General features: G+C 42.3%; 1 protein-coding gene and 1 long non-coding RNA gene across 2 annotated transcripts; one reads left to right on the top strand and one right to left on the bottom strand.

The window, feature by feature from the left end:
- Positions 1 to 713: 713 nt before the first annotated feature.
- Positions 714 to 1,255, top strand: LOC133890918 (uncharacterized). Its single transcript, XR_009904124.1, has 2 exons — positions 714 to 793; positions 865 to 1,255. It is a non-coding gene; the product is annotated as an uncharacterized LOC133890918 (long non-coding RNA).
- A 1,172-nt stretch (positions 1,256 to 2,427) lies between these two features.
- Positions 2,428 to 8,515, bottom strand: LOC133927520 (squamosa promoter-binding-like protein 2). The gene is made up of 3 exons (XM_062373999.1): positions 7,451 to 8,515; positions 4,165 to 4,295; positions 2,428 to 3,223 (listed from the first exon to the last, which is right to left on the bottom strand). Exons 1-3 carry the CDS (start codon positions 7,837 to 7,839, stop codon positions 2,589 to 2,591), a joined length of 1,155 nt encoding a protein of 384 aa, XP_062229983.1. The 5' UTR covers positions 7,840 to 8,515; the 3' UTR covers positions 2,428 to 2,588.
- Between the last annotated feature and the right edge of the window lie 5,491 nt (positions 8,516 to 14,006).

Below are 14,006 nucleotides of genomic sequence, written 5' to 3'. Positions count from 1 at the left end.
TTATCATTATTTTCTGTTTATTCATAAGGTGGGTTGTTTCTATATATTGAATGTTGTAGTATTCACGTAGGATTCTAATATGTTACTTTTTTTCGTGTCTTCCGATAGACCTCCACTATTATAATCTGGCCCCACTAAATAGATGAGGTAGATCTTTTGTTTTTTCTACTATTAACGTGGCAACTTTTAGGACTTGAAAGTGAAAGTGAAAACTTCTTTTTTTACCAAGGATAGAGAGGAATCCTCTAAGGATATGATAAACTGCTGCAATAATCTCTGACACCATCACATTGGAACGGTATATCCAAAATAAAGCGATTTTTTCTAATCTGGAAAAAGGACCGAGGGGAAAAGAACCTTGTTGGCCAGGATCTTATCAAGAGAACAACCATCTACCGTCATGGGGCACACCTGAAATTACGAAAAGGATTATTGACCTTTTCTGACTCTCTCTTATCACTGGCCCCATCAGATATTGGGACTCGCTTGTCAGTCAATGCTCTAAACGTTTTCACGTGCCAAGCACAAATATGATCACGATGCGCATATCTCCTGCACGTTCTCCGAAAATATACCGGTAAAAATCCGTGCATGCGTGTTATCCATTTGCATAAAAAAACAAAGATGTGACATACTATACAAGTATACACGCAATGGCTCATGCACTAACCTCCATATATAGGGCTGGCTCCTCCTGTATTGCAAGGAAACCACAAGCAGGATAACAGATGGAGGCTAAAAACATGACTGGTGCTAGAGGGATGAAGGGGAAGGTGACGATGACGTGCTCCAAGTACGTCAAAGCCCAGAACAACTCTGCTGTAAGTATCACACAGCCTTACCAGCTCAAGCCTTCTCCTGTAGATGCAGCAACAACCGCTTCCTACGCCGCCGATAACATCGACGAGAGGGCGGAGGCTTTCATCCGGGCCGTCCGGGAGCGTTTCAAGAATGAATACAGGATGTAGGAGGTGAAGATAAGAGGCCCAGAAGAGGTTAATATTTACAACAGTGTCTTCTGGGTAGCCATGGATGTAGGCAGAAGTAACCAAGTAGCTCTTGCTGTGTACTTCCATGGCCTGATCTTTTTTTCCTTTTTGAACTATAGTTTTACTAGATGAATGGAAGGAATGAATAACAGTTTCATCTTCTGAGCCCTTGTTCAGACTTGTTTCTCTGGAAATTGTGCAGCACTTTGTTGGGCTATGAATAGCTTGTTAAAAATCTGAACCCAAAATTAAGCATAGTTTGTAGCACATCTACTGAATTGCTAATTTCTGGTTAAAGATTTACTTGATCACATATGATCATTCTCTAACTTACCATTCTATGTTGACATGTGCCGAAAGTGCAATTAATTTGGACTTTGGAAGAATTATGTAGCCTCTCATGCCTCTTATCTTCACCAGGTACATCAGGTAGCATGCAGCATGCATGGAACCACACTTGTACGCAAATGCATGGGAAGTCCCCATCATTTCTACCTACCATGCACTCCTGTAGCTGTTTCGTAGACCTTGATCTGAAAATTGATCTGACGCTTCCGCCGAGCTTTGCACCAAAACATCTTCTGCAGTATATATATATTTTTTTGAAAGGGTCAGTAGAAGAAGTTCTTCAGTCCAAGATTGCGGACAGAAACCAGGAACGGAAATTTAAAATAAGCACAAGGTAGCATAGTTGTCTGAATCTTGAACTTGTCTGTCCTAGAACTACGGCTACAGAAGTGGTCCAGAACACTTAATTTAATCAACGTTCTTCAACAAGATCTCAGCATGTTCAGCATGCGAAAAACAAGCAGCTCCACGTGATTAGAATAATCAGGGACCTCCATTTTTGGGTAGTTCTTGACTTTTCAGCTCCAGTACCAAGAAAGTGGACGGCCAAATGTAATAGTCATAACCGTAGAATACTACGATCCTAATCGAAATTCATACATTTGGTTCTTATCCTATTGGTATGATAAGAAGAGATAGATTTTGCAGGATCGAAATTCATACATTTGGTTCTTATCCTATTGGTATGATAAGAAGAGATAGATTTTGCAGACTAGAGAAGGCTATCTAAATCCTAAAGTAAAAGCTTGCTATCGAAGATGGAAGTACCAACTGCTCATTGTCATGAACTTTCTCCGTTTGATTCGATAAAGGTGGAATTAGCCTCCTTCTCGTGTGGCTACCCGTGACAAAAGAGTAAAGTTGCTATCATAATCTACATATAGCTGGTATAGTTTAGTAGTAAAAGTGTGATTCATTCTATTAATTACTGAATTTAAAGTGATATACTTAAGGCATCCTTAAGTTTTTTAATTCATATTCCGCTGAAAAAACTCAAACCAAAACAAACAGCAAGATTCCACATACTCAGCTGCGCAGAGTTATGGAAAGTACTCATTTCCGTGATTCCGAATCATAAGTAGGGGATGGATTTCCATAAATTAGAACTATCACGATAAGTTGAAAAAAATGAACATTTCTTGTCGACGTTTTCAGTATCATCAAGACTACTATTATGACTGACATATTTAGTGAACAACAAGAGCAACTGCCTAGCAACTGATTGATGAGAACACCTGGTTGGGAACTCCTCTACCACGATGAGAAGGGAAGGGCCTGAATGGCGGCGGCACCATCTGGGTTGCCCTGATCACCACCACTCACATGGTAGTAACCGTGGTACTGCAGCTGAGTGGCAGCTGCGCTGGCCGGAGCAGGAGAAGAAACAGCAGCTGCAGCAGCATAGTGACTAGTAGATGTGGCCAGAATGGATGTGTGCTTGCCTCCAACACTAGCATAAGACATCCCGGTGAGCGAGACGTCGCCGGCGTTAGGCAGCCGTGCCACATTGCCGTACTGCAGCGCCGCGCCGAGGGGCTGTGTGGTGGGGATCATGATCTGTGCCGGTGTCGGGTTGTCTGACAGAAGAGAGAGAGCACAGTATCCGTTGCTCTGCTTGCTGCTGCTGTCTGAGGAAGGGGTGATGGTGAACGGCTGGCAGCCCAAGGGCGCAGGCGCGTCGCCGCTGCCATGGTGTGTCAAGAACGGGAAGTACTTCCTGTCCTTGCCGTGGAAGAGAGAGGCCGCCCCGTTGTTGAGGTGGACGGCCGGGTAGTACTGGTCGTGGAACGCGTCGGTCTCTGTCTTGACGACGGTGGCCGGCCATTTGGGCTCTGCCATGGATGACGTGGAGAAGAACTGCGGGTACGATGAGAATCTTGTCACTCCTGTAGACAGCAAAAAGATTATGGGACGCGACCGTTAGATGATTGATTGACAAATGCTAATGGCATTAATCTAGAATAGACCAGCATTTCCTGAGCCAATGCATCAAAGTATGTTACGAAGTTATTATTAAATATCCTCCCGGAGGTATACTCGGTTGTTTGACGATCATGCTAATGCATCTGAAGCCCATTTCGTTGAGATATTGCCAGATCACTTCAGATAAAGTTCTTCACAAGTAGGGAGATTATGAGCAATTCATGTGTGCAGCGTTATTAGCTGGCTTGATACTCAGGGCCGTTTGAATTCGTGTGTAACGAGTTAAGTACATTTCAAGCTGATGTTATTAGCTCGTTTTTTATGACTACAGGGCGACAGCCGTTTACAGGCAGCTTTAGAGATATTTCAAGGCTGCATATATTTTCCAGCTTGATTATTAGATAGGAAGTTCATGGAAATGACCATTCAGAGACTAAATTATGATGGCTTTGACCTCTAGCCTAACTTCATGTTGATAGTGCAAGGCTTATGGTAGTCAAGTTCATTTTCCCTCCCTTTTGGAAGAAAAAACTTTGTATAGTATCACTATCACGTGTGATATGTTTTGTTGCATAATACTGCCACAGCCAGTCAACTGAGAGGGGGATTATGACTCAAGTAAAAGCTGAGAGCACATGATCAATCAAATGCGTAATCTTGATTCTATGAGCTTGATAAGATGTGCTTCCATTTGTGCCAGATAATGATCCTGATCTAAAAGCTAGAGTAAAGAACTTTTTGCCAAGTCTAGACAAAAGAACTAAGAATGCCAAAATCTATGTTTTCCTTTCATCGTGCTACAGTTGCAAGCTCTAAAGAAATTAATCACTCTTTAAATATACGCTCAATTTATAATGAATGTCTATTCATAATGCTAATTTTGATATGATAAAGAATGAATTACCATGGTGGTTAGCGAACAAGCTGCCAGGGTTCAGAGGGTCCGGTTGCGGCTTCCGGCGGCGCCTGTTGTGCCCGTCAAGGCGCTTCCTGCAGCTCCTCTTCACCTCATCAAACTCCCCGAGCAAATGAAACCTGCAGGAAACAATCCCATGAATCATAAGGATGTACGAATCCTGGAGCTGAATTCAACATCTGTTAAATGCGTTCGAAAGGATCAGAAATTCTAAATTGGCAAGTTTGTTTGATGCCACAAAGAAAAACTGGAAAACTAAGTTGAAATGTGCTTTGATTTATATATAATAAGTGATTGGCAAAGTTGTTAATTTGATTCGATGATTTGGTATTGCATGTGTATGTCTACGTATTACAATTATGATCGTGACTAACTAAAATTGCAGAAAAAATAGAATTGACGTTTTATCTTTAAGGTAAACATTTTGCATTCACCGGATGGATCGGTTTTCAAACAGCGAATTCACCCCGAAAGGTTTTGAGTCATAAGAGAAAATTTAATACTACACCGGATGGTCCAACGATGAGTCGTTATGCACGTCGGAGCATTTCAGGAGACAAAGTTCATGAGTTCTATACAACGGATGGTCCAACAATGAAGGATGTGAACGTCGAATGCCTCACCGGAGCATTTATTCCAGAGAGGTTACAAAATGACTTGTCTAGCGGGTTGCACTCACAGAATGATTTGGCGATGAAGAAGTGTACACCGGATGTTTCGCCAGAGGATTTACCAAGAAGTTTTCAGTGGAGTCAAAATTACAAGCGCCGAATGGTCCGGTGATCAAAGGGCAATACACGCCGGATCATCCGGTGTTCATAATTTTTCTAGGATAAGTTCTTCAATAGAGAATTTTAATTTATCTAATTGGAGATGGAATTAGATACGTTTGTGCTTATCTTATGATGTACATGTGATGGATGCAATTTAATAGTCGACAGCAGGATGATCAGGGCTAAAAGGTGCTTGGTACTAGACGATCAAGGAGGCTGGACAGAATCAAGGGTGATCTTAGCTGTACACGGAGGAGATCAAGCAAAACGTGAAGAGGATGAAAACGACGTGTTGATAAAGTCAAACGAAAGGAATGTTGGTGTAAATGACAAGACGGCATGAGAGCGGGAGCGGAAGAGATTTGCCGATGGTTAGGATTACAAGACGGAGTACACGCGTCGATGCTTTTATGACTTATTTTCATCTCGACACAAGCTTCACGATGATACTTGCACTCCTTCCTATAGTTTTGAGACTAAACCGCGAAACTGTCTTACACACTTCTCAATGGATGAGGAAAAAGATAGACGAAAATACCTTCGGTGATATGTAAGAATGTTTTGGAAGAGATGAACATTTTGAAAACAATTTAGGAACTTAAGAGTAAGAAACCTAGACTATAAATAGACCGGGAGGGCTGATTGAGCTCTTTGAGCCATCATTTCGAGAGTTGTGCTAGAGTTTAGGAGAGGGAGAAATGAGTGCTTAGCCTATGTAATAGGTGAAATTTTTTGTATAAAATATATTTTGTAATCTATCAAAAATATGGTGTTCCTTTACAAGAAATGAAGTTTATGTTTCCTCTTATGCTTGTGTTCATCTTCTTCTAGTTTCCCTCTATTGGCTCTATTATTTAGTTGCAAGTTTTTCGATTTTCGTTGCAATTTTTGTTTTTGTTTGAAAGCTGAAAATTTTCACCTTGTTGAAATTGTTTTTCTTATTGCTAGAGGGATAAGAATCACATATGAGTTAGTCTTAAACTATCCCTATCCTATGGATCCATCCACTTGGAGAATTTCTTTATCCGGTTCTTATTTCTTTACGTAAGTGTTTTTCATTTAAGTTGTAAGAGTTTTTAAGTGATGACACTTGGATTAGTTTCTCATGAAACTTAGTGTTCACATATATCCATTGGAGCTATTATCTTTTCATAATTATTATAATTTTCTCTTATTTCTCTATGTTTCTCACTTTGTTTCGAGTATTGGATAATAAAATAGAAAAATACCATCCAAGAATTTAGTAAGACGTCTATTCATATTACTCTAATTGTCATTCTCAATCTAAAAAACAGTATGAGTTGCCCGGAGCCTCAGATCTAATCAACCTCATGCCATCAACTACAGTGAATCAAGCACATGGAACATACCACCTTCTGGGAGGTGGGTGCGCGGCACCCCTCCCATCCAAAATCAATGCTAAAAGTAGCTGTAATAAACAGTAATTACTGTAGATACAATAAACTATAAACAGTAAACGCATAGGCCGGCATCGCTCCTTGATGCTGGCTTCGGCTTCTGGCTTGGCCCCTGCCGCTGTTGACTCCAAGAAGGCCCGAAACTAAACCACGTAACCTTCACGTCAAGCTCTCGGAAAGTTGAAACCTGAATCTGAATGCATACTTCAGAATTCAGATCCTTCTCCTAAAACAAGCATGCTCCGAGATCCAATCATTCAAAACTTGAGGTTGGAAACCATTTGGAATGTGTTTCGCATGGGCGAGTCACTCACGACAACGGTGACAAGGACACACGAGCACATTGGAGAACAGAACGGAAATTGTTGTCCGGGTTAGCCCTGAAAACGACGGGAGGCATGGACCTGAAAGTCCAGCTCCATTGTATCTGCTGCGTTGCGTTGTTGTTGGGACTAGGGACACCCACAAAGCACGGGTGCGCATGCAGCAGCAGCAGCAGCCAGCAGCCGTCTTAACGGTGGTGTCTCAGGAGGTCCAGACCTTGTGCAATTCATGACCAGAAGCTGCTCAGACTAATCCAAAGTTACAATTTTTTTACAGAGCTGTCATGCTCAATAATTCTACCGTAAGTTTGGTTGGCCGAAACAAGTTTCTGGAAGAACTCTATACTAACTTTTGCATAAAAATCGGATATTTGGTCGGCTTACAGTGTTTAGCAGGTTTACTTTTGCATTTGACCGTGCGTGTGAGGCAGATGGATACCAGAAGTTAATCAATTGCAAGCGCCAAACATCACGATAGCAAAGAGACGCGGGCTGCTTCACCTGACAGCGAGTTGTTGTTCGCCGGAGCAGCTGTATTCTAATTTCTAAACGACCGGGCTTAATGCGCAACAGCAGCACTATTAATTGCAACGAAATTTTGTATGCAAGACGAATGCTTCCAAAAAATTTTTGCATGCAAGACACATCGACAAAGCAGTTCTAGAGGACGTAAATTACTGAGCAAAAACAAAAAAGAATCGTGAGTTTGAAGAAAGGAATCCAAGAATAATGCATAGGCGCGGCTGATGAGCGAGCGTACCTGCTGCACTGTTGGCAGAAGCGCTGCTGCTGGCCGGCGACGGTGACGACGGGCGTCTTGGAGTGTGCCTCGCAGACCTTGTGCCGGCGGTGGTACTCTCGGCACATGGACAGGTCCGCCGCGCACCCCTCCACCGAGCACGCCGGCACCGCCTGCGGCGCCTGCCCCGCCCGCGGCGCCTGCCCCGCCCGCGGCCGCTTCGCCGGCGAGGACGACGACGGAGGCGGCAACGGAGCCGCCGCGGCCGCGGCCGCCGCCTTCCAGCTCGTCGGGCCGCCCAGCTTCAGGTCCAGCGCGCTGCCACCGCCGGCAACGACTCCGCCTCCGCTGCTCGGGCCGACCACCGTGCCGAGGTCCCAAGAGGGCATCATCTTGGCGTCCCAATCCATGACAAGAACGCACGAAAACTACGAACACCACCACTACTAGTACACACGTATATATATCTCGGGATCTTCTCTTCTTGGGACTCACCGAGAATGGCCGGTTTCTTGCTTGCCCTGGCTAGCGATGGCTGCTTGAAATGGTTGCTGAAAAAGGCTTTAATTCTTGCAGCTCTACTGCTGCGTGAACAGAAGCAGTTCGTCTCAGACAACTACTGCTCACCGCCTGGCCTCTCTCTCTTTCCCTCCTCTCCCAAGAGTACACACACCAAAAAGAAAAGTTGATTGCAAGCAAAAGCTTAGCAGGACTGCAGGAAAAAAAAAAGGAAGAATGGATAGAGCGAGAAGAGAAGCAGAAAGAGATCACGGCAACAGCATGCAATTAAGAATCCAAGAACAGGTATCTGATGAAGCCAACCACCCACCGGGAACGGATCAGGCTCACAGTAAGCTAGCTACAGTGGTTAAAAGCAGCAAGAGGACGGCCGGAGGAAGCAGGCACCAACCCCCAATAAGCCTGAGCAAGCAGGACTGGTGAAGTCGTGAAGAGATATAGATGGGGGAAGAGGCTGAAGACAGCACAGGAGGAGGAATAGACTCCTATTGGAGGACTCCAAACTCCGATGGTGGCAATAATTGCCAAGAGGGGCACCTCACCACCTCACCTCTCCCTCAGCTGCACTGTTCACTCACTTTAATTTACCAATGCCTTTGGACGATGGCTATACTTACCATACTTTTGTGCACGGGCGCTACAGTTTTGTGTGGTGAACAAAAACATGTACCACAACGACAACAAAATTAGTATATAACAAATAAGTTCAGTTAGCCAAAAAATTTGGCACGTCATAATTATGGCACCTAAACGAATACTTGTTTTAACCGGTGAAGTTTGACTGCCTAAGTTGTGGCCAATTACAACAACTAACCCAACCGCCCCTAGGTGTGGTGCGAAGAACAAACCGATGTGGCATCAGAGAGAGGGAGAGAAAAAGAAACTACTACTGCTACTCCATATGGAGCAGCAATTCAGCAAAAAGGAGAAGAAGCTGAAGAGATCAATGAGGCACAAGAGGATTCCCCTTGTTTGGTGCTAGCTGCTGCCTTTGTTTGCTCCCCTAGCTGCTAGCCTTTGCCACTTTGAGGATTGGTTTGTTCTTTTTAAGGGGTGGAAGCTGAGTGCAGCTTTCTTTCTGCACCAGCGGCAGCAACACTTAAAATACTAGCTAGCATAACCGAGGTCTGACAAGGGCCTGCCCCGCCCCCCTGTAGGGGTTTGGAGGCAGGGAAAAAGTACAGAAAAGTTGGGAAAGGGGTGGATGCATGGAGCTAGGAAAAGGAGCGTAGGCAGGAAGGCAGGCAGAGAGAGAGAAGCATCGAGGAAGACAAGAGAGATGCTGCTGCTGGTGCCGTGGTGCTGGACTGGAGGCGTCCTTTCCTTGTGTTTGTGTTATGGGTGCGGAGTGTTGCTGCTGCCTCATCTCAGCTGACATGATGATGATACTCACAAATCACAACCATATCAGCTGCCCTCATGAGTATTTTGCATCTTGCACTTTTAGAAGCGTACATGACGAAATGCATGAGGGTTTAGCCATGTAGGGTACTATAGACCCAGTTAAATACTACTAGGTTTTGAGTTTCAAACTTTTAAAGCCTGTGGTTCATATCACAGAGTTTGATGTGCAAAAAAATAATTTTGCATAATAGACAATGGAATTATGAAACAATGCAGAGGTGGAAAGCAATACATCATATCACTTATTTTTAAGATTTCTAGCCTTTTTATGATAAAAGTACTGATCTTATGTTTAGAATACGCGTAAGCAACAGATGAGCTTTCATGGAACTAAATCAAACTAATAACTTATTCCTAGTTGTAAAAAGATAGTTTTGTTTACAACTATATTAGAATATTCTTGAAGTACTTACGCTGAAGTTCTTTTCTTCCATGGGCTTATGACCGTGCTATGTTTTATGGTGCTCACAACGTGGTCCCTCTAGCAAAAGTACTCCCTCGTATGAACAGAAGGAGTATTTGCGCTTTTTTTTCTTAGTTATTCTCCGAAGATCATCTACCCATATTCTTTTCCTTTAGTTTCTTTACTGATTTCTTTTTTCGTTCTTCTTTCTTTTTTTACTTCAACAGTTTCTTTTTAAAATATTTATAGAAAAAATGAGCGAATCTCATCTAAAAAAATAACTTAAAAATTCTTTTTAATAAAAACTATAAAAAACCATTAAAACACTAAGAGAAATAAAAATTACTTTACGAAAAGACTCCTTAAGATGGTCTTAATGAGATTATTAATCATCGTTGCCGATGCAGCTACGTGAGGTCCAAGTTCCAAGTCTTAACTAGCTACTATTCCTAGTTTTCACACATTGACGAATGGTCAAGAGTCGTACCTTCGCAGCAGTAGAGAGAGAGTGAGAGAGTTGTATGTTTACTCTGCCAATACCTAGATTTGGTAACAGCTTGTTGGCAAGGGTAGGACGGTAAATAAAATGTCTAGGTATCCGTGAGGCGGCCCGGGACAAAACTTGGGTCTAAGGTGAAATTACGAGGCAAGTTTCTGCCGTTCTTTATTTTATTTCCACAATCAATGAAACTTGATCTAACCTGTTAACTACTCGAAGAGAGAAACAGTTTGTTGTTCCTGACATAATAGATACTTTATTCCTAAAATCAAGGCAAATTTCCATTATCATCCTTGTGATCGAGGAGCTAGAATCAATGAACTCTCTCGGGCCCTGTCTGGGGCCGCTTATGAGGCGATTCTCGCTTAAAAAAAGTGGTAAGTGGTCTCAAATAGATTCATTTTTCGTGGCTGCTAGCAGAAGCAGACGGGCGACTGCTTGTGAGAAAAGTCAGGCTAGGGTCACAAAACTACCTCTAAAGTTGGAAAAAAATTACCCACCAACTATAACTGTATAAATAGTATTTCCCCAACTTCTTTTCTTGTGCTCGCCCCTCTCCCGAGCTATCCTCTGTCGCTCTCACTTGGACGATTTCTAGGGTTAGGGTGCCGCCACGTCAGACCGTGTCACTGTCCTAGACTATGCCGCCACATCAAACTACACCACCACCTCCCATCCTCACGGGCACACGGCCATCCGATACCCTCCACTTGCTTCGTAATCGATCTAGCAAGCGCACCGTCCGAGGCAGGTATCGTCATCCCTTTCATCCAGGGAGCTAACTTCTGTCCATAGGAGTCCACCGCCCCTCTCCATAGCCGGGCCGTCACCCCTCTCCAGATCCAAACGCCACCCCTCTCCACACCCTGTCGCTGCCCCTCTCCACAAAAAGCACCTCCCCTATGAGCTTCGCCAGAACGCCGCCACCTTACTTGAGGTACTCCATTTCTCCTTTTTCCCTTTGCTAGGTGATAGAAAATGCTTGATCTGTGTATGAAAGTTCGATTTAGCAATTGTACTATGTATTTTCAAGCAATGCCAGGCTATATCACTTTTAAGACTGCACCACTTGAGCATGAGGAAGAGTTGAGGAAAATATTTGAAGCTATTAGTTGTACAAATGAGAGTTCCTTTGTTCCAGGAGTTCATGGGGAGAATGATAATCAAGATGGTGATGCTGCTGGTGAGGCTGAGGATGTGAATGGTGTGCCATGGATTATTTAACTATTTACCACTCTTATCGTATGCCAATTCGATCTCTCACCACTAACATGTGGGGCCACCTGAGTCGCTGAATATAGGCTAGGATGGGAAATTTGTTGCCACTCACCCTATAAAAGTGGTAAAAAGTTAAATGCCCCGTGTGCCACCCATTGTTCAGAAGCGTGGCAAGGACAAAAGGCTGGCTCATGATTCCCTTAAGAGAAAGAAGAAGAAGACTTGTAGAGATATAAGGTGGTTGGTGGATGCATATGAGTTGAAGGCCCAAAGCAATACAAATTCTGCTACTTCTGCATTGGTTGATCATGTGAGAGATGAGATAGCTTAATTGTTGGAATTAGTAATTCAGGATGGGACTGAAGAAGGGAGTGACGAGCACTATTATGCCACACAACTTCTTATCAAAAAAGAGTATCGTGACGTGTTTATCACTTTGAAGACACCAAATGGTAGACTGAATTGGCTGAAGAGGACATGGGAGGACAAAAGGAAGCATTAGGTTGTGTAGGAATACCTATTATGTCATCACTTTGAGACTTATCCTGTTATGTACTATGACTTTAGTTATCTTGTGTTATCACTTTGAGACTTATCCTGTTACGTATTATGATTTTAGTTATTTTATATCATCACTTTGAGACTTATCCTGTTATGTCATACCATGGGAACTCAAGCAGGATGAAGAAGGCTAGGATACTTCCAATCATGACTGGAATTCAGTGGGTTGAAGCTCAATTTCAAGATAGCGAAAAGTGTTATGACATGTTTAGAATGAGAAGGATAGTTTTTTTTTACGGCTTCACAAAACATTAGTAAATAACTATGGCTTGCAATCTAGTAGAGAACTTTGTATCAAGGAAGCCTTAGGAATATTTTTATGGGCATATGGTGCACCTCAATTGTTTAGACAAGTGAAGAACGAGTTTGGGTATTCATTGGAAACTGTCAGTAGAAAGTTTGCTAATGTACTAGTTAGAATCAATTGAATGGCTATTAACATAATAAAGCCTAAAGATCCTCAGTTCACAATAGTGCATTCTAAGCTCTGAGAACCTATATTTTGATCTCATTTCAAGGATTGTATTGGTGCAATTGATGGAACACACATACCTGTGAGTGTGCCCTTAAGTGAACAACCTAAATACTTTGGTCGACATGGTTATGCTTCGCAAAATGTCATGGCAGTTTCTGACTTTGATATGAGGTTCACATTTGTTGTCACCGGTTGGCTAGGATCTATTCATGACACTCGCATATAATTGGATACTTTGGTAACATACAAGCAACAATTTCTATTCCCGCAGAAGGTATATTACTTACCGACATCTGTTCTTATGAATATTTGTATATCATGCATTAAACTAGCACTTTGTTAAATAGGAAAATATTATCTCGTTTATTCAGGATATCCTAACAAAAAAAGATTTCTAGCACCTTACAAGGGACAAAAGTATCATGTCTCTAATTGGTAACATGGTTGCCACCCTGTGGGATCCAAGGAAGTCTTCAACTATGCACATTCATCCCTCCGAAATATGATCGAGCGTTGCTTTGGAGTTTTAAAAATGAAGTGGCGCATTCTTTTAAATTTGCCTAGCTATCCAATAGAGAAGCAATCTAAAATCATAATTACAGTAATAGCTCTTCACAGTTTCATTTGAGATAGTGTCATACATGATACTGATTTTGAAAACAACGTTCATGATGATGGAGCTCATGGTACCCAAGCTACCATAGATGATGGGAGTGCTTTAGGAGATAAAACTGATATGGGTGCTTTACGTAATTCTAATGCCGCTGCTTTGGTAGTATAAATGTTGTTTGTACCTGTGACTAGTATTTTATGGTTGTGTATGCTGCTTTGGAATGTATGTAATTGCATATGCCCTGTTGTTGATGCTTGCTGAGCTTGTCAGTGCAATGGCTTGAACTCTAATGAGTAGGTTGACTTGTTTCCTGATCAATGGTGATGGCTGTTGTTATGATTGTGGCTTGTGAGCATCAGAATTTGCATCTCTGTTCTCACTTCTCACAGTCACTATATCAGTAATTAGTTCTTCCTTTATAATTTGTTATTAGCATTTTTGTAGGGTTATGATGTTATATTTCGGAGGAGAGACATTCCTGCAAAAAAAAGGTTGATTCACTCATCAGGTTTCGTGAAAAGCGGAAGGAAAGAAATGTTGATAAGAAGATTCGTTATCCTGCATGCAAAGAAGTGGCACTCGAGTGTGTTGCTGGTCTGATTGGGTACTGACCATATTTTATTTCTAAATACTATTACAAAAGGTGTATATAAACCATACATGTTAGCCACAAGCATTTTCTTATCTTGAATGATTTTCTTATCGTTGAGTAGGGAACCATCTCGAGTCACTCATGCGCACACCTCTCGTTAGTTCTTCAATTTGTGAATTATTAATGCGGCAATTTGTTTCCAGTTATTACAACATTATCACTGTTTCTATTTATTACAATATTCTCATGATACATCTTAAACCGTCAAAAATCAATTCAAATATTGTCTTCTA

The sequence above is a fragment of the Phragmites australis genome, chromosome 1 (genome assembly GCF_958298935.1).
Source record: "Phragmites australis chromosome 1, lpPhrAust1.1, whole genome shotgun sequence".
NCBI classification, from domain to species: Eukaryota; Viridiplantae; Streptophyta; class Magnoliopsida; order Poales; family Poaceae; genus Phragmites; species Phragmites australis.
This window is presented reverse-complemented; position numbering and strand designations above follow the sequence as displayed.